Source organism: Salmo trutta, chromosome 29 (genome assembly GCF_901001165.1).
Source record: "Salmo trutta chromosome 29, fSalTru1.1, whole genome shotgun sequence".
Classification (NCBI taxonomy): domain Eukaryota; kingdom Metazoa; phylum Chordata; class Actinopteri; order Salmoniformes; family Salmonidae; genus Salmo; species Salmo trutta.
Window position 1 is genome coordinate 42,866,532 of NC_042985.1, and position 19,622 is coordinate 42,886,153.

At 43.5% G+C, this 19,622-nt stretch overlaps 1 protein-coding gene across 2 annotated transcripts in view; it reads right to left on the reverse strand.

Moving 5' to 3' along the window:
* cep120 (centrosomal protein 120) overlaps positions 1–6,842 on the reverse strand; it is a 64,113-nt gene extending 57,271 nt beyond the window's left edge. The window contains exons 1-4 of one of the 2 annotated variants that reach the window (XM_029722247.1): positions 6,395–6,842; positions 5,830–5,986; positions 5,539–5,653; positions 518–662 (exon numbers count right to left, since the gene is read on the reverse strand). In XM_029722247.1, coding sequence (XP_029578107.1) covers positions 518–662; positions 5,539–5,653; positions 5,830–5,986; positions 6,395–6,443 — 466 coding nt within the window. In that variant the 5' untranslated portion in view covers positions 6,444–6,842. The remainder of the gene's footprint in view (positions 1–517; positions 663–5,538; positions 5,654–5,829; positions 5,987–6,394) is intronic. The other variant, XM_029722248.1, reaches the window with a different exon arrangement.
* Between the last annotated feature and the right edge of the window lie 12,780 nt (positions 6,843–19,622).

Genomic DNA, 19,622 nt, shown 5'->3' on the forward strand with positions numbered 1-19,622 from the left:
AATCTGTGGTATGACTTAAAGATTGCTGAACACCAGCAGAACCCATCCTACTTCAAGGAGCTGGAACAGATTTGCCTTGAAGAATGGGCAAAAATCGCAGTGGCTAGATATGCCAAGCTTATAGAGACATACCCCAAGAGACTTGCAGCTGTAATTGCTGCAAAAGGTGGTTCTACAAAGTATTGACTTTTTGGGGGATGGGGGGGTGAATAGTTATGCAAGTTCAGTTTTTTTTCTTATTTCTTGTTTGTTTCACATCTTCAAAGTGGTAGGTATGTTGTGTAAATCAAATGATACAAACCCCCAAAAAATCTATTTTAATTCCAGGTTGTAAGGCAACAAAATAGGAAAAATGCCAAGGGGGTGAATACTTTTGCAAGGCACCGTATTTGTGCATCCCAAATGGCACCCAATTCCCTATATAGTGCACTTCTTTTGATGAGAGTCCTTTGACCAGAGAGCACCATGTAGGAAAAAGGGTGTCATTTGGGACACATCCTATGAAGACACTCCTCACCTTGTCTTGGTGGTGCTTTTTTGGCCTTGAATCGTTCTATTGACAGCTCTGTTTGTTTGGTGTCATTCTCCAGTACAATGGCGAGCAGAATGGCTGGCTTCAACTTGGTGTATTTGCTGCTTAGTAAGGGATACCATTTAGGAGCCTGGTGACACAATGAAACAAGTCTCATCAGAATCACCTTTATTCGTCAAATACATTTGTATGTTCAGGATTTTGACTTGGTGAAATTGTGCTGGCACAAAAAAACAAAACAAACATACAGATAGACACAGTACCAGTCAAAAGTTGACACATTGTAGAATAATAGTGAATACATCAAAACTATGAAATAACACATATGGAATCGCATAGTAACCGAAAGTGTTAAATAAAAATATATTTTAGATTCTTCAAAGTAGCCACCCTTTGCCTTGATGACAGCTTTGCACTCTTGGCATTCTCTCAACCAGCTTCACCTGGAATTCTTTTCCAACAGTCTTGAAGGAGTTCCCAAATATGCTGAGCAATTGTTGGCTGCTTTTCCTTCACTCTGCGGTACAACTCAATCCAAACCATCTGAAATTGGTGATTGTGGAGGCCAGGTCATCTGATGCAGCACTCCATCACTCTCCTTCTTGGTCAAAAAGCCCTTACACAGCCTGGAGGTGTTTTGGGTCATTGTCATGTTGAAAAACAAACGAATGTCCCACTAAGCACAAACCAGAAGAGATGGCGTATCGCTGCAGAATACTGTGGTAGCCATGCTGGTTAAGTGTGCCTTAAACTCTAAATAAACCAGTGTCACCAGCAAAGGACAACCACATTTCCATGCTTCAAGGTGGGAACCACACAAACGGAGATAATCTGTTCACCTACTTTGCGTCACAAAGATACGGCGGTTGGAACCAAAAATCTCAAATTTGGACTCCAGGCCAAAGGACAGATTTCAACCGGTCTAATGTCCATTGCTTGTGTTTCTTGGCCCAAGCAAGTCTCTTCATATTGGTGTCCTTTAGTAGTGGTTTCTCTGCAGCAACTCAACCATGAAGGCCTGACTCATGCAGTCTCCTCTGAACAGTTGATGTTGACATGTGTCTGTTACTTGAACTCTGTCAAGCATTTACTTGGGCTGCAATTTGAAGTGCAGTTAACTCTAATGAACTGTGGGTCTTCCTTTCCTGTGGCTGTCCTCAGAGCCAGTTTCATCATAGCACTTCATGGTTTTTGCGACTGTACTTGAAGAAACTTTCAAAGTTCTTGACATTTTCCGGATTGACTGAGCTTCATGTCTTAAAGTAATGATGAACGGTAATTTCTCTTTGCTTATTTGAGCAGTACTTGCCATAATATGGACTTGGTCATTTACCAAATAGGGCTATCTTCTGCATACCACTCCTGCCTTGTCACAACTGATTGACTCAAAACGCATTGAGGAAAGAAATTCCACAAATTAACAAGGCACACCTGTTAATTGAAATGCATTCCAGGTGACTACCTCATGAAGCTGGTTGAGAAAATGCCAACAGTGTGCAAAGCTGTCCTCAAGGCAATGGGCAAAGAATATAAAACATTGACGTTTTGGGTTACTACACAATTCCATGTGTTATTTCATAGTTTGTCTTCACTATTATTCTACAATGTAGAAAATAGTACACATTTAAAAAATACTGGTACTGTATATCTCACACACACACAATGCAGTCGGCAAAGTATTCAGACCCCTCAACTTTTTCCACATTTTAGAATAAGGCTGTAATGTATTAAATAAAACAATTCTCAGCAATCTACACACAATACCCGATTATGACAAAGCGAAAACAGGTTGAAACAATTTTGAAAATTTAAATCTTTACACAAGTATTCAGACTATTTGCTATGAGACACGAAATTGAGCTCAGGTGCATCCTGTTTCCATTGATCATCCTTGAGAGGTTTCAACAACTTCCTTGAAGTCCACCTGTGGTGTAATCAATTAATTGGACATGATTTGGAAAGGCACACACCGCTCTATATAAAAAGGTCCCACAGTTGGCAGTGCATGTCAGAGCAAAAACCAAGCCATGAGGTCGAAGGAATTGTCCGTAGAGCTCAGAGAAAGGATTGTGTCGAGGCACAGATCTGGGGAAGGGTACCAAAATTGTTTTGGCAGAATTGAAGGTCCCCAAGACCAAAGTGACCTCCATCATCCATAAATGGAAAAAGTTTGCTCTGAGCAATTAAGGGAAAAGGGCCTTGGTCAGGGAGGTAACCAAGAACCCAATGGTCACTCTGACAGAGCTCCAGAGTTCCTCTGTGGAGATAGGAGAACCTTCCAGAAGGACAACCATATCTGCACCACTCCACTAAATCAGGCCTCTATGGTAGAGTGGCCAAACAGTAAAAGGCACATGACAGCCCGCTTGGAGTTTGCCAAAAGGCACCTAAAGGACTCTGTCCATGAGAAATAAGATTCTCTGGTCTGATGAAACAAAGATTGAACTATTTGGCCTGAATGCCAAGCGTCATGTCTGGAGGAAAGCTGACACCATCCCGATGGTGAAGCATGGTGGCGGCAGCATCATGCTGTGGGGATGTTTTTCAGTGGCAGGGACTGGGAGACCAGTCAGGATCGAGGGAAAGATGAACAGAGCAAAGTAGAGAAATCCTTGATGAAAACCTGCTCTAGAGTACTCAGGACCTCAGACGGGGCCGTAGGTTCACCTCCCAACAGGACAACGACCCGAAGCACACAGACAAGACAACACAGGAGTGGCTTCGGGACAAGTCTCAATGTCCTTGAGTGGCCCAGCCAAAGCCCGGACTTGAACTCGATCGAACATCTCTGGAGAGAGCTGAGAATAGCTGTGTAGCGACGCTCCCCATCCAACCTGATAGAGCTTGAGAGGATCTGCAGAGAAAAATGGGAGAAACTCCCCAAATACAGGTGTGCCAAGCTTGTAGGGTCATACCAAAGAAGACTCTAGGCTGTAATCACTGCCAAAGCTGCTTCAACAAAGTACTGAATAAAGGGCCTGAATACTTATGTAAATATGATATTTCCTATTTCTTTATAAATTTGCTACAATTTCTAAAAACCTGTTTTTGCTTTGTCATTATGGGGTATTATGTGTAGATTGAAAAGGGGGAAAAAACATTTTAGAATAAGGTTGTAATGTAACAAAATGTGGAAAAAAGTCAAGGGGTCTGAATACTTTCTGAATGCACTGTATGCATGTATGTATGTATGTATGTATGTATAAAAAGACAGAATTTACACAATCCACATACAGTATGTTATGTGACATTCTGTCAAAATATAGACTTTCAAGTGTTCAAGCTAACTTTGTACATTCTTCAGACATAAGATTAGTATTTAGTATTGCCAGCCTAATCTTGGGAGTTGATAGGCTTGAAGTCATAAACAGCGCAATGCTTGAAGCACAGCGAAGAGCTGCTGGCAAATGCAGGAAAGTGCTGTTTGAATGAATGCTTATGAGCCTGCTGCTGCCTACCACCGCTCAGTCAGACTGCTCGATCAAATCATCCTTAAATATAATAACACACAGAAATACAAGCCTTGGGTCATTAATATGGTCAAATCCGGAAACGATCATATCGAAAACAAAACGTTTATTCTTTCAGTGAAATACGGAACCGTTCCGTACTTTATCTAATGGGTGGCATCCCTAAGTCTAAATATTGCTGTTACATTGCACAACCTTCAATGTTATGTCATAATTATGTACAATTCTGGCAAATCAATTATGGTCTTTGTTAGGAAGAAATGGTCTTCACACAGTTCGCAACGAGCCAGGCGGCCCAAACTGCTGCATATACCCTGACTCTGCTTGCACAGAACGCAGAGAAGTGACACAATTTCCCTAGTTAAAAGAAATTAATGTTAGCAGGCAATATTAACTAAATATGCAGGTTTAAAAATATATACTTGTGTATTGATTTTAAGAAAGGCATCGATGTTTATGGTTAGGTACACATTGGTGCAACGACAGTGCTTTTTAGCAAATGCGCTTGTTAAAAATCACCCGTTTGGCGAAGTAGGCTGTGATTCAATGATAAATTAACAGGCACCGAATCGATTATATGCAACGCAGGACAAGCTAGATAAACTAGTAATATCATCAACCATGTGTAGTTAACTAGTGATTATGTTAAGATAGTTTTTTATAAGATAAGTTTAATGCTAGCTAGCACCTTATCTCTGCTCCTTGCTGCACTTGAATAACAGGTAGTCAGCCTGCCATGCAGTCTCCTCGTGGAATGCAATGTAATCGGCGTCCAAAAATACTGATTACCGATTGTTATGAAAACTTGAAATCGGCCCTAATTAAATCGGACATTCCGATTAATTAATCAGTCGACCTCTACTATAGAGGGTACCATCCAGGACCTCTACACCAGGTGGTTGGTGTCAGATGAAGGCCCCCAAAAAATTGTCCAAGACTCCAGTCACCCAAGCAACCGCACGACAAGCTGTACCAGTGCACAAAGTCTGGAACCAACAGGACCCTGAAAAGCTTCTAGCCTCAAGCCATAAGACTACTAAACAAGACTGCTAAATAGCTAATCAAATGGCTACCTGGACTTACCGTCTTTTGCACTGACTAGGAACACACTGGACTCTACCCACACACTCACATCCCAATACATATGCATACTGACGCCATACACACACCACATACGCTGCTCTATTATCGATCATGTTGCCTACTCACTTACCCCATACCTACCTCTACACATCGACTCGGTACTGGTACTCGGTACTGGTACTCCCTGTATACAGCCATGTTACATTTACTCGTTATTGTCTGTGTATTTAGTCCTCATGACACCATTTCTATTTATTCAACTCTGCATAGTTGGAAAAGGATTCATAAGTAGGCATTTCACTGTTAGTCTACACCTGTTGTTGACGAAGCATGTGACAGATACAATTTATCTTCAACGTATGAAACGTAATTAACAAAAAGCCGGTATCACATTGATAGCTAACATCTTGAATCACAGAATAGCAATATTCAGGGAACACCGGAGGAGCTCACCTGTTTGATTTCTTGCACAGATCTTAAATCAAGAATAATATATCCAACACACTCGTTCACAGATGTGGTTGTATCAACAGCATAGCACTGTAGTTTGATGGGTGTGCGCTGGAGTCTGGGGGTACAGAACATTGACATTACAATCTTCAGTTGCATGCATGTGTACTAGTAGTAGCCTAGTGCATCAGCAATCAAAGTGCATAACTGCAGGGAAATGAACCATCATGAAAGTAAAATTAAGTAACTGGGCATCAATAGTATCTAGAGAGAAGGTATGTAGTTATGAATGACCTGTGCTGGTGCAGGGTCCTGCGATCAAGTTCCCAGGCCAACTCTGTGCAGAACTGAGGCTGCTCCTTGTGATCAACAGGGTCTGTAGCCAACTGCTCTCCATCAAACCTTGCATGTACTATAAGGTTGTGGCGCTGGCTCTTTGGGAATTGACGACCTGGGTCGAGCAAAATATATTTCAAACAGACATGCTTGTAGCCTCTATGTGGCATATAAGAATGTGCTTAGCTAAATGTACACCATGGCTAGCCATCTAACCAACCATTTCAATAAGAAGCTTATCAGCTAGCTAGATTTAACAGTTAACTAGCTGACGTTAACTAAACATCACCGTAATGTGCTCGCTAACTAAAGTTACAAGATAGCTAACTAGCTAACGTTAGTTAGCTACGTTAACGTTGCAGAAATAAAAGTGAGAAAATGAGCTAGCTAGCTAGCTACCAGTATCTTTGGGCTGACGTTAGCTACAATACATACGCTTAGTAAATATTTTAGTACTAATGTTAGATAACTAGCCTAGTAAATAAAGAAAACACAAGACGGATTGACTTTGACCAAACGTTACCTTGAAGAATGGACACCACGATGAGAAGTTGGTCGGACTTCGATGACATAATGGCATTTGTGTAAGTTAAACTGGCTAGCTAGCTTTATTTTTTAATAAAGTGTTTCTGGTTGTCTTGCTAGACTTATCTAGCAATGGCTGTCAGAAATATGTTTCACCAGGGAGTCTGCCCGTTGCATACCCCGCTTTGTTGTTATTATTTGCCGCCACCCCTTTCGTTCAAAATCGGAAGTGTCGAATGAGACCTCGGGTGTATTCATTACGCCGATTATGTTGCAAAACGTTTCGTCTGTAGCAACCGTTTACTCCAAACGGAAAACGTTTTGGAACGAAAACGAGAGTTTATATCGGACACATTCAGGTAGGTCCTCCTCCGTTTCGTTACATTTGCAGAATCGCATAAAGTCTCATATCCAGAAGTTGCTCAAACTATGTCTTCCGGCGGAAGTCTTATTGTTAATGAAGCTGTCCGCAACGCTGGGTTGGTGATGCTGCGGTGCGTTCTGTATACCGCAAGAATTCTGTATTTTCAACTCGTGCATTGTTACTAACAGACGTTCATAAAACAGTCAAGCCAGCTAACTACAAAGCTAACCACTTTGCTAGATCGTTTAGCTAATAGCCAGCACCTATCTTCCACTTTCCAGCTAATTATTTCACATTCAACTAACCAGGTAATCCAATCATATTGGCAATGTGTCTCCATGCAACATTTTTAGCATGGAGATCCCGGTGGCAATCGACGCTTTGGTCGAACAAAGCAAAGAACCCAGAGACAGCGAAAATGACCTTATCAATGCTGCAAACCTTTCTGCAGCCTTGCTAGGCACATGTGCATCAAGGACGGATATATTGAACTTGTGGATATCGGGCATAAATTAGTTGAAACTAAAACTGCCCACAGAATTTTCTGCTACTCCGCTTCGCTGATTGGTCAGTTCACAGCGCTGGTAAACCCTCTTCTGATTGGCTCGCTTCACCAGCCTGTTGAGGCTGAAGGGAATCCCGCTGGTGGTGCGAAATAGATTTACCTCAAGAATAAATTGAGATTTTGGCAGTAGCGATTTTAATATGTACATCTTGGTGGGGCAAACAAAAATGGGATGCATGCCAGCAAAGCCACAACACTAAACAATACATTAATTGCACTATAACGGTGACAAACGGTGCCTACATAAAGCTGTCCCAACACCTTACCACTGCTACAGTTCATTCCGCCTCATTTTAATGCCTTAAAAAACATAGCTAATATGGCTGACTTGCTTAAACAAATTTGGTTCCTACTTACAATTGAGATGTACAAACTATGGCATTTGGTAATTATGGTAATTTCGTTTGTCATTAATAAGCGAGAGACGGACGAAAGGGGGATACCTAGTCAGTTGTACAACTGAATGCATTCAACTGAAATCTGAATAAGAGAGGTGCGGGTAGCTGCCTTAATCGAGATCCACGTCTTCGGCGACCGGGGAACAGTGGGTACTTAAAGGGCAAAACAGCCCGGGGATTCGATCGAGCAACCTTTCGGTTACTGGCCCAACGCTCTAACCGCTTGGCTACCTGCCACCACGTAATCAGTATAACAATTTGTTCAGAACTTTTGAAGTGTACAGCGACAGAAGTCAGAACACGGGCCGTTCTTACATATAAACAGACGATGAAAGCTCTTACAATATTCAATGATTACATTTACCTAAAACAGGTAATAGGCAAACAAGCACACACCAGCGACGAACGATGTGTTTACAATACAACGTTGGTGAAAATAGACTAAATTATTAGGGTGAGGCACATGGGCTACTAACAGTTTACTACACAACCAGGGGCGGAAATCCCGGGGGGGACACGACCCCCCCCCCATCCTGGGAAAAATATGATTTGTCCCCCCCAATATATCACTGAAACATAACTATGTAATTTAAATAATATTAATAATACGCAATGAAAGCAATTGTGCTGATTATAGACACTTAATAGCGCATTTTTAAGTTTCAAAAGATTGCAACCCCCCCACCCTTTGCCTCACAATGGTTTGATCCTCTGCCAGTTCCTTAGTTTGCTAGGTAACAGAGAGGTCGTATCTACTGTCTGAAAGGCACTCAATGCACGTAACTGACGTGAGGTTAATCCAGTCAATCGCGCACACACACTAGCTGAATATGCAGAGCTAGCGCGCAAATATTAACTATTAAGCTAGCTAGTACCTATTCCATTTATGTGGCGTCGTCAAAGATGGAATCAGCATGCAGATGATGTAAGTTAGTGCTTCAAAGTCCCTGTGATAAGGTTAGCGATAAACTGAAATCCAAACTGAACAGAACTACACTCTCTTCTACCATTGTCTTAAATATACACTGCTCAAAAAAATAAAGGGAACACTTAAACAACACAATGTAACTCCAAGTCAATCACACTTCTGTGAAATCAAACTGTCCACTTATGAAGCAACACTAATTGACAATAAATTTCACATGCTGTTGTGCAAATGGAATAGACAACAGGTGGAAATTATAGGCAATTAGCAAGACACCCCCAATAAAGGAGTGGTTCTGCAGGTGGGGACCACAGACCACTTCTCAGTTCCTATGCTTCCTGGCTGATGTTTTGGTCACTTTTGAATGCTGGCGGTGCTTTCACTCTAGTGGTAGCATGAGACGGAGTCTACAACCCACACAAGTGGCTCAGGTAGTGCAGCTCATCCAGGATGGCACATCAATGCGAGCTGTGGCAAGAAGGTTTGCTGTGTCTGTCAGCGTAGTGTCCAGAGCATGGAGGCGCTACCAGGAGACAGGCCAGTACATCAGGAGACGTGGAGGAGGCCGTAGGAGGGCAACAACCCAGCAGTAGGAACGCTACCTCCGCCTTTGTGCAAGGAGGAGCAGGAGAAGCACTGCCAGAGCCCTGCAAAATTACCTCCAGCAGGCCACAAATGTGCATGTGTCTGCTCAAACGGTCAGAAACAGACTCCATGAGGGTGGTATGAGGGCCCGACATCCACAGGTGGGGGTTGTGCTTACAGCCCAACACCGTGCAGGACGTTTGGCATTTGCCAGACAACACCAAGATTGGCAAATTCGCCACTGGCGCCCTGTGCTCTTCACAGATGAAAGCAGGTTCACACTGAGCACGTGACAGACGTGACAGAGTCTGGAGACGCCGTGGAGAATGTTCTGCTGCCTGCAACATCCTCCAGCATGACCGGTTTGGCGGTGGGTCAGTCATGGTGTGGGTTGGCATTGCTTTGGGGGGCCGCACAGCCCTCCATGTGCTCGCCATAGGTAGCCTGACTGCCATTAGGTACCGAGATGAGATCCTCAGACCCCTTGTGAGACCATATGCTGGTGCGGTTGGCCCTGGGTTCCTCCTAATGCAAGACAATGCTAGACCTCATGTGGCTGGAGTGTGTCAGCAGTTCATGCAAGAGGAAGGCATTGATGCTATGGACTGGCCCGCCCGTTCCCCAGACCTGAATCCAATTGAGCACATCTGGGACATCATGTCTCGCTCCATCCACCAACGCCACGTTGCACCACAGACTGTCCAGGAGTTGGCGGATGCTTTAGTCCAGGTCTGGGAGGAGATCCCTCAGGAGACCATCCGCCACCTCATCAGGAGCATGCCCAGGCGTTGTAGGGAGGTCATACAGGCACGTGGAGGCCACACACACTACTGAGCCTCATTTTGACTTGTTTTAAGGACATTACATCAAAGTTGGATCAGCCTGTAGTGTGGTTTTCCACTTTAATTTTGAGTGTGACTCCAAATCCAGACCTCCATGGGTTGATAAATTGGATTTCCATTGATTATTTTTGTGTGATTTTGTTGTCAGCACATTCAACTATGTAAAGAAAAAAGTATTTAATAAGATGATTTCTTTCATTCAGATCTAGGATGTGTTGTTTAAGTGATCCCTTTATTTTTTTGAGCAGTATATTTAATGGTCTCGTTGCTAAATTGTCACAAGTGAACTTTTATTTATTTATTTTATTTCACCTTTATTTAACCCGGGTAGCAACGATTATAGCAAACACCACTGAAACTGAATTGGTGCTCACTAGCTTTGCAAATTCAGCTATTGTTGGAAGCCAGCCAATATGAAACAAACTATTAAAATTACAAAAGGTTGCAGCATATGTTGTGTAAATGGTGAACTCATACAGCTGTCAACTGTTGTCATTTTAATCCGTTTCACATTTGCTAGCTACCTTTTAGATCAAAGCCCAAATAGAATGATTGAAGATGATAGAAGCCCATCTCCTACTGTAAATAACCTACACACTGTGTGTGTGTGTGTGTAGCCAGCCAGCCAGGTAGAAAAATGGCAGAAAAATAAAAGACAGACATCAGAGTATTTTTCAATACACCAAAACGCATAGTAAGAACCCTAGTAGCCTAATATCTCAAAGACTAGTTGATAAAATGTTCATAAGAAAGAAATGAAATTCTAATGGAAATGTTTCACAATGATGTCATTAGGCAGAGCAGGCAACAGATGGCACACAGACAGCAGAGTTGGAGACAGATATGCAGGGACAGACTGGCAGAGACAGGGAGTCTCAGGTAAGTTTGTTGAGTCTTTGTTTGGCAACATTATGAAAGGTTCTCAATTTTTTTGACTTGTAAAATAGGAACATAATTGGAAAATGCCATGGATACCCCCACTCTCAACTTAAACTGGTGACTGAACTAAGATTTGTTAAAGGCAATGGTATTGCTGTTGTGATTAGTTGTGTAGTTTTGGGTACCGGTAGTTAGGAGTACGGCAAACACCTTTTTTCTTTGGTTCCTCAATATACATTTACCATATTACAATGTAGGCTATGTGTTACAGCACTACTTTTGGTGTCCCCCTCAGGAATTGCTCTTGAGAACATTTCATGTAATTGTCACCTCCAAAGTTGATATCAGATTTTCGCCCCTGTACACAACATACACTTAGTATTACTTTCTCAGCTACAGTATACATATCTCCCTTGCATATTGCATCATTTATGCAGTAGCATACAATACATTTTTGGACTCACCTTGGCTTGTTATGTACTTACTTAAACATGAAGGAGGCGCGGCGGTTTTGTCATCAAAGTCTGGCATACTCTGGATTTATGGTGGGAACTCGGGAAAAAAAACACAGCCACTGGATTGAATAGCAGGCTACTGTTACTGATTTTTTTGCACTGCTTGCAGTTAGCCACTGACTCCTTCCAAACGACTCATTGTTGAATTTGCGATTTCCAATTTGTTGTGTAATCTATGTCCAATGGCCGATGAACACTGATACGTTTTATCTATAATTTCTCTTAATTATTTCTCTTCATATGACAAGGATAAAAAAAAAATGCTTGATGTTGACGTCAGTCCAATCAAAGCTAATGTAGATATAACGTGATATGATGTAATTCTGTGGCTTGCCTGTTTTGCTTGTTATTTTGGCAGCTTGCTCAAGAAAGCAAAAAAGACCATGTTTGTATGCGGCTTTATTAACTCAATAATTTTTTGGTTTGCAAACTGATATGTGACAGGTATTATTGCCAAAATAACAAGCAAAACAGGCAAGCCCCCCCCCCCCCTTTTTTTTAACCTAAAAATGTGGGGGTCAAAATGACGGGTCGCCACTGGGTATAGGTATGCTATAGGCTGTATACATAGCCACTGGTAGTAGGGATGCTGAGGCTGCTGCAGCACCCCCTGAAAAATCAATATTTACAGATTTTCAATACCATTTGTGACTCGTTTCAGCATATGTTGCACTTCACTACTCCATAGGAGAGGTATTTGAACGTAAACATACATTTTATATCAAAATGTTTTTTTTGGGCAGAAATGCCTTGTGGAACGTGCACTTCCATGTGCATTAATAACAAACTTGTATTCCATCCGTAAACACAAATACAATTGTTACAATACAAGCCTAGTTGGTTTAGCCATGGAAAAAGGCAGGAACCATCCCGCTAGCCATGATTGGCTGAGATAATGGATAGGCTGGACATGCCGGGAGATGAGTTTGTATTGGTCTGCCATGTAGCATGCTTCTGTCTATAATGTGAGCTGCTCAGAATGTGTTGATAGTCCTTTCTACCACATCGTTTTTGAAAGATATAACGTTAGCCATCGAGAACTACAAAAGTGTTGCTACTTTTCTCAACAACCTTGATCCTCTGAATTTAGCAGGCGCTATCGACAGATCAGTTGGAAAAAGGGATGGGCTACTTTCAATTTATAATGTTTTTTGTTTTTTTACACCCTTTTCTCCCCAATTGGTAGTTACAGTCATGTCCCATTGCTGCAACTCCCGTACGGACTCGGGAGAGGCGAAGGTCGAGAACCATGCGTCCTCCGAAACACGACCCTGCCAAGCCGCACTGCTTCTTAACACACTGCTCGCTTAACCCGGAAGGCAGCTGCACCAATGTGTTGGAGGCGAACTGGCGACCATGTCAGCGTGCATGTGCTTGGCCTGCCACAGGAGTCACTAGAGTGCAATGGGACAAGAACATCCCGGCCGGCCAAACCTTCTCCTAACCCAGACGACACTGGGCCAATTGTGCACCGCCTCATGAGTCTTCCCGTCGCAGCCGGCTGCGACAGCCCGGGATCGAACCCAGATCTGTAGGGATGCCTACAGACCGCTGTGCGACTCAGGGGGCCCTATGGGCTACTTTCTGCACATGCCACGGTCAGTGTGAACTGGAGTGACTTGACCAAACGCTGACCAAACAAGATGTAGCTACAAACAAAACGGAGTTAAATGGTTCCAGTCTGCCGTGAAGCATTCATCCATGTATACGGGTAAGAGTCTAGCTACATTTTCAGAAATTATAAGTCAGAAAGTAATTTTCATTGCAGGTTAAATCGTACTGTTAGCTAGCTAGTGAACTTTAGCTTCCTGGCTTGCTAGGTAACGTTACGTGTATGATCTGTGTTGTAATATTATTCCAATCAGTAATCCAATGGTATTGCTAGTTATAGCCTAATGTTAGCTAGCTAACATTGAACCTAGTTGGTTAACTCATTAGTTACCTGCAGAATCATACTACAGCCATGACAATGTTTGTATTGGTAGTAGTATGAGTTGGGATTTTTCTGGTTCATTGCTTAGCTAGCTAGCTTGCTACATGTCCTTCACATGACCAATCAATTTAGACAAGTGTGCCGGGTAAGCGTCATCTAATAATTATTAAATATTTATGAAAAAAAATGTATCTGGACACTTTCTGTTTTTGATATTGCTACTATGCAAGTAACCATTTCACTGTACCATTTAAACCTTCTGTATCCTGTGCATGTGACAAATAAACGTATATTTGATTTGATATAGTGTGTGTTTACCAGAGAAGATAATCTGAAGAACAACATTACCTGCACCAAAGTCAGATTAGGATATAGGCCAAGGACTAGATATAGTGTATTTTTTCCTGGACTTTTTCCTTATTGTAGGCTACTACTATTCAATCGCTCCCTACCCCAGTCTGCTGTTCACACATGCTTCAAGATGGCCACCATTGTTCCTGTACCCAAGAAGGCAAAGATAACTGAACTAAATGACGATCGCCCCGCATCACTCATTTCTGTCATCATGAAGTGCTTTGAGAGACTAGTCAAGGATCATATCACCTCCACCTTACCTGCCACCCTAGATCCACTTCAGTTTGCATACCGCCCAACAGGTCAACAGACGATGCAATCGCCATCATGCTGCACACTGCCCTATCCCATCTGGACTAGAGGAATACCTATGTAAGAATGCTGTTCATTGACTACAGCTCAGCATTCAACACCATATTACACTCCAAGCTCATCATTAAGCTGGAGGCCCTGGGTCTCGACCCTGCCCTGTGCAACTGGGTCCTGGACTTTCTGACAGGCCACCCTCAGGTGGTGAAGGTAGGAAAGGTAGGAAACAACATCTCCACTTTGCTGACCCTCAACACTGGGGCCCCACAAGGGTGTGTGCTCAGCCCCCTCCTGTACTCCCTGTTCACCCATGCTGCATCATGCACGCGTCCAACTCAATCATCAAGTTTGCAGACGACACAGCAGTAGTGGGCTTGATTACCAACAACAACGAGACAGCCTACAGGGAGGAGGTGAGGGCACTAGGAGTGTGGTGTCAGGAAAACAACCTCACTCAACGTCAACAAAACAAAGGAGATGATCGTGGACTTCAGGAAACAGCGGAGGGTGCACGCCTGTGTCCACATCGAAGGGACAGAAATGGAGAAGGTGGAAAGTTTTAAGTTCCTTGGCGTACACATCACAGACAAACTGAAATGGTCCACCCACACAGACAGTGTGGTGAAGAAGGCGCAACAGCGCCTCTTCAACCTCAGGAGACGGAAGAAATTTGGCTTGTCACCTAAAACCCTGACAAACTTTTACAGATGCACAATTGAAAGCATTCTGTTGGCCTGTATCACCGGCTGGTACGACAACTGCACCGCCCTCAACTGCAAGGCTCTCCAGACGGTGGTGCGGTCCGCACAACGCATCACCAGGGGCAAACTGCCTGCCCTCCAGGACACCTACAGCACCCGATGTCACAGGAAGGCCAAAAAGATCATCAAGGACAACAACCACCCGAGTCACTGCCTGTTCACCCCGCTACCATCCAAAAGGTGAGGTCAGTACAGGTGCATCAAAGCTGGGACCGAGAGACTGAAAAACAGATTTATCTCAAGGACATCAGACTGCTGAACAGCAATCATTAACTCTGAGAGGCTGATGCCTACATAGAGACTCAAATGGCTACTTTAATAAATGGAACACTAGTCACTTTAAATAAACTCAGTAGTTCTAAACTTGCGACTGCCTCCTGCCTACTCTCTACACCAGTAACAATAATGTACATCAATAAACGCATAGACATTTGATTTACAGTCCTCACACAATTTTTTTTATTTGACCTTTATTTAACTAGGCAAGCCAGTTAAGAACAAATTCTTATTTCAATGACGACCTAGGAACAGTGGGTTAACTGCCTTGTTCAGGGGCAGAACAACAGATTTTTACCTTGTCAGCTCGGGGATTCGATCTTGCAACAAACGCTGTGTCAGTGTTAACATTCTTGACTGCCTTTTTTCTCTGACTACCCTGCTGTGTTTTGTCCATGTATTCTCTGTCTGTATGGATGTGGAGGTGTGATTCTGCGGGCTGATGCGCAAGAGGGAAATTTACCAAAGGCAATCATGTAGGCTCTCTCTACAGAGTTGCACAACTCTGTCTCCATGTACTGAGAAGAGGTGCTTCACTGGTGAAGCTCAGCAAGCATGGTCTGTGTGTCAGTATCTGTAGCAGTGGTCAGTGTGTGTAGCAGCGGTGGGGATGTTGCTGAAAAATAAGTGCTTGGTGGTTCAGCTTCGATTGATGTAGCTACCTCGTGCTCAGTTTGCTCCTCTGTTATCATGTGATAAACATTTTGACAGACACACTTTTGCCCAAAGCTACTGGTGTTACATGAACAATAACCATTCTCCATATTGACAACACCAGTACTACCTTTGTCCAAAAATACAGTTAATACTGTTTCTATCAAACAGGTCTGATTTCTTCTCCACTATCACCTGAGCAAGTTTTTGCCATGTTTCATTCACTGACTGACAACACCATGTTTGCAAAGTTTAGGTACTTGCACACACTTCCTGACTGAGAGGCTCTGCATTCACATGTGAAGTTCACAAGATCAACAAGGTATGCCTAGTGGTTAGAGCATTAGGCCAGTAATCAAAGGTTGCTAGATCAAATCCCTGAGCTGAAAAGGTACAAATCTGTCGTTCTACCCCTGAACAAGCAGTTAACCCACTGTTCCTAGGCCGTTATTGTAAATAAGAATTTGTTCTTAACTGAAAACTTGCCTAGTTAAAAAGCTAAATACAGGTGCTATTGCAGTCAATCACCAGGCCATCACCCACTACATTCCTCATCATCTTGGCAACTTCAGTGACAGAGGGGTCCTTCCTGGCAGGTTTCATGCGTCCGATAATTGTCAGGTGATCTAAGTTAATATGTCAAGAAGATGGTCCTCCCGAGTGACGCAGCGGTCTAAGGCACTGCATCTCAGTGCCAGAGACATCACTACAGATCCGGGTTAAATCCCGGCTTGTGACACAGACGGCTGTCACCGGGAGACCCATGAGGCAGCACACAATTGGCCCAGCATCGTCTGAGTTAGGGGATGGTTTGGCTGGCCAGGAAGTCATTGTCCCATCATGCTCTAGTGACTCCTGTGGCGGGCCGGGTGCATGCACAGTGACACTGTCACCAGTTGGACGTTGTTTCCTTCAACACATTGGTGCGGCTGGCTTCCGGGTTAAGCAAGCAGTGCGGCTTGGCAGGGTCATGTTTCGGAGGACATATGGCTCTGGACCTTCGCCTCTCCCGAGTCCGTACGGGAGTTGCAGCGATGGGACAAGACTGTAACTACCAATTTGATAACACGAAAAAGGGGTAAAAAGTACAAAAATAAATTAATAAATATGTGAAGAGAATAATGACTCATGACATACAATAATATAAATGCAACATGTAAAGTGTTGGTCCCATGTTTCATGAGCTGAAATAAAATATCCAAGAAATGTTCTATACGTGCAAAAAGCTTATTTCTCTCAAATTTAGTCGCACAAATTTGTTTACCTCCCTGTTAGTGAGCATTTCTCCTTTGCCCAGATAATCCATCCACCTGACAGGTGTGGCATATCAAGAAGTTGATTAAACAGCATGATCATTACACACTTGCACCTTGTGCTGGGGACAATAAAAGGCCTGTCTAAAATGTGCAGATTTGTCACACAACACAATGCCACAGATGTCTCAAGTTTTGAGGGATCGTGCAATTGGCATGCTGACTGCAGGAATGTCCACCAGAGCTGTTGCCAGAGAATTGAATGTTCATTTTTCTTCCATAAGCCTCCAACATCGTTTTAGAGAATTTGGCAGTACGTCCAACCAGCCTCACAACCGTAGACCACGTGTAACCACGCCAGCCCAGGATCTCCACATCCGGCTTCATCTGCGGGATCATCTGAGAACAGCCACCCGGACAACTGATGAAACTGTGTGTTTGCACAACAGAAGAATTTCTGCACAAACTGTCAGAAACCGTATCAGGGAAGCTCATCTGCATGCTCGTTGTCTTCACCAGGGTATTGACCTGACTGCAGTTTGGCGTCTTAACCGACTAAAGTGGTCAAATGCTCACCTTCAATGGACACTGCCACACTGGAGAAGTGTGCTCTTCATGGATGAATTCAGGTTTCAACTGTACCGGACAGATGGCAGACAGCATGTATGGTTTCTTGTGGGCAAGCGGTTCGCTAATGTCAACATTGTGAACAGAGTGCCCCATGGTGGTGGGGTTATGGGATATGCAGGCATAAGCTACGGACAATGAACACATTGTTCATTCAAATTGGCATCAATAAAATGAAAGAGATACCATGACGAGATCCTGAGGCCCAAATTTAAATAAGAGTTATATATAGTAAAGACACCAAGAGACAACAATGTATAAAACTTTAGGTAACCTTGGACCTCTCGGTGGTGGGGGCTCCCATGTGATGAGCAAAATATAGGGAGCACTGGAGGAGGAAACCACAGCATTTGGATGGAGTCCTGTCATATATGTCCGGGAGGGACAAACGGGCATTGCTGACCTGGGCAAACTGCTGAATGGGCTGGGGTGCTGGGTCGACTCATGGTAGAAGATCCTCCGCTCGTTGGGGGTGACACCCCTTGAGGAAGATGTTGGAGAGAGCGGAGGACCTCATCCATAGCCATCCCCAGTAGCACCAGCTGGTCATGGTGTTGGCAAAGTAGGTCTCCCAGTTCGCCGACCATCCTGAGATGTCTCGGTTGGCTGCTGCTTCCATTCTGTGAGGCAGTATTCTGTAACAAAGACGCAGGGAGTCAGGAAGGAGGTGCAGTCAGTGAGTTTAATAAAATCAAAAAGAGTTGATGCAGGAACAAGAGTAGCGTCTGAACATAACACAGAAACATAAACAATACTGCCTGATGGGTGACAACAACAGAGTGCTATATATAGGGGGAGTAATCAGGGAAGTGATGAAGTCCAGATGTGCCTAATGATGAGGCGCAGCTGTGCGTAATGAAGCTGCCAGGTGTGCGTAATGATGGTTTGCCAGGATCGGTGGTTAGTAGACTGGCTGTGTGCTTAGGGTTATTGTCCTGTTGGAAGGTGAACCTTTGCCCCAGTCTGACGTCCAGAGCGCTTTGAAGCAGGTTTTCATCAAGGATCTCTCTGTACTTTGCTCTATTCATCTTTCCCTTGATCCTGACTAGTCTCCCAGTCCCTGAACTCTGAAAAACATCCCCACAGCATGATGCTGCCACCACCATGCTTCACCGTAGGGATGGTGCCAGGTTTCCTCCAGATGTGACGTTTGGTATTCAGCCCAAAGAGTTCAATCTTGGTTTCAACAGACCAGAGAATCTTGTTTCTCACTGTCTGAGAGTCTTAAGGTGCCTTTTGGCAAACTCCAAGCGGGCTGTCATGTGCTGCAGAGATGGTTGTCCTGGAAGGTTCTCCCATCTCCAAAGAGGAGCTCTGTCAGAGTGACCATTGGGTTCTTGGTCACCTCCCTGACCAACGCCCTTCTCTCCCGATTGCTCAGTTTGGCAGGGCGGCCAGCTCTAGGAGGAGTCTTGGTGGTTCCAAACTTCTTCCGTTCAAGAATGATGGAGGCCACTGTGTTCTTGTGGACCTTCAATGCTGCAGGAATTCTTTGCTACCCTTCCCCAGATCTGTGCCTCAACACAATCCTGTCTCGGAGCTCTATGGACAATTCCTTCAATCTCATGGCTTGGTTTTTGCTCTGACATGCACTGTCAACTTTGGGACCGTATATAGACAGGAGTGTGCCTTTCCAAATCATCTCCAATCAATTGAATTTACCACAAGTGGACTCAAATCAAGTTGAATAAAAATCTCAAGAATGATCAATGGAAACAGGATGCACCTGAGCTCAATTTTGAGTCTCATAGCAAAGGGTCTGAATACTTATGTAAATTAGGTGTTTCTGTTTTTTATTTTGAATAAACATGTTTTCACTTTGTAATTATGGGGTATTGTGTGGAGATTGATGAGATTATATTTTTTAAATTTAAGCTATAAAATGAGATGGTGGTTGTGAGAATGCCAAGAGCGTGAAAAGCTGTCATCAACGCAAAGTGTGGCTACTTTGAAGAATCTTAATTATAAAATATATTTTGATTTGTT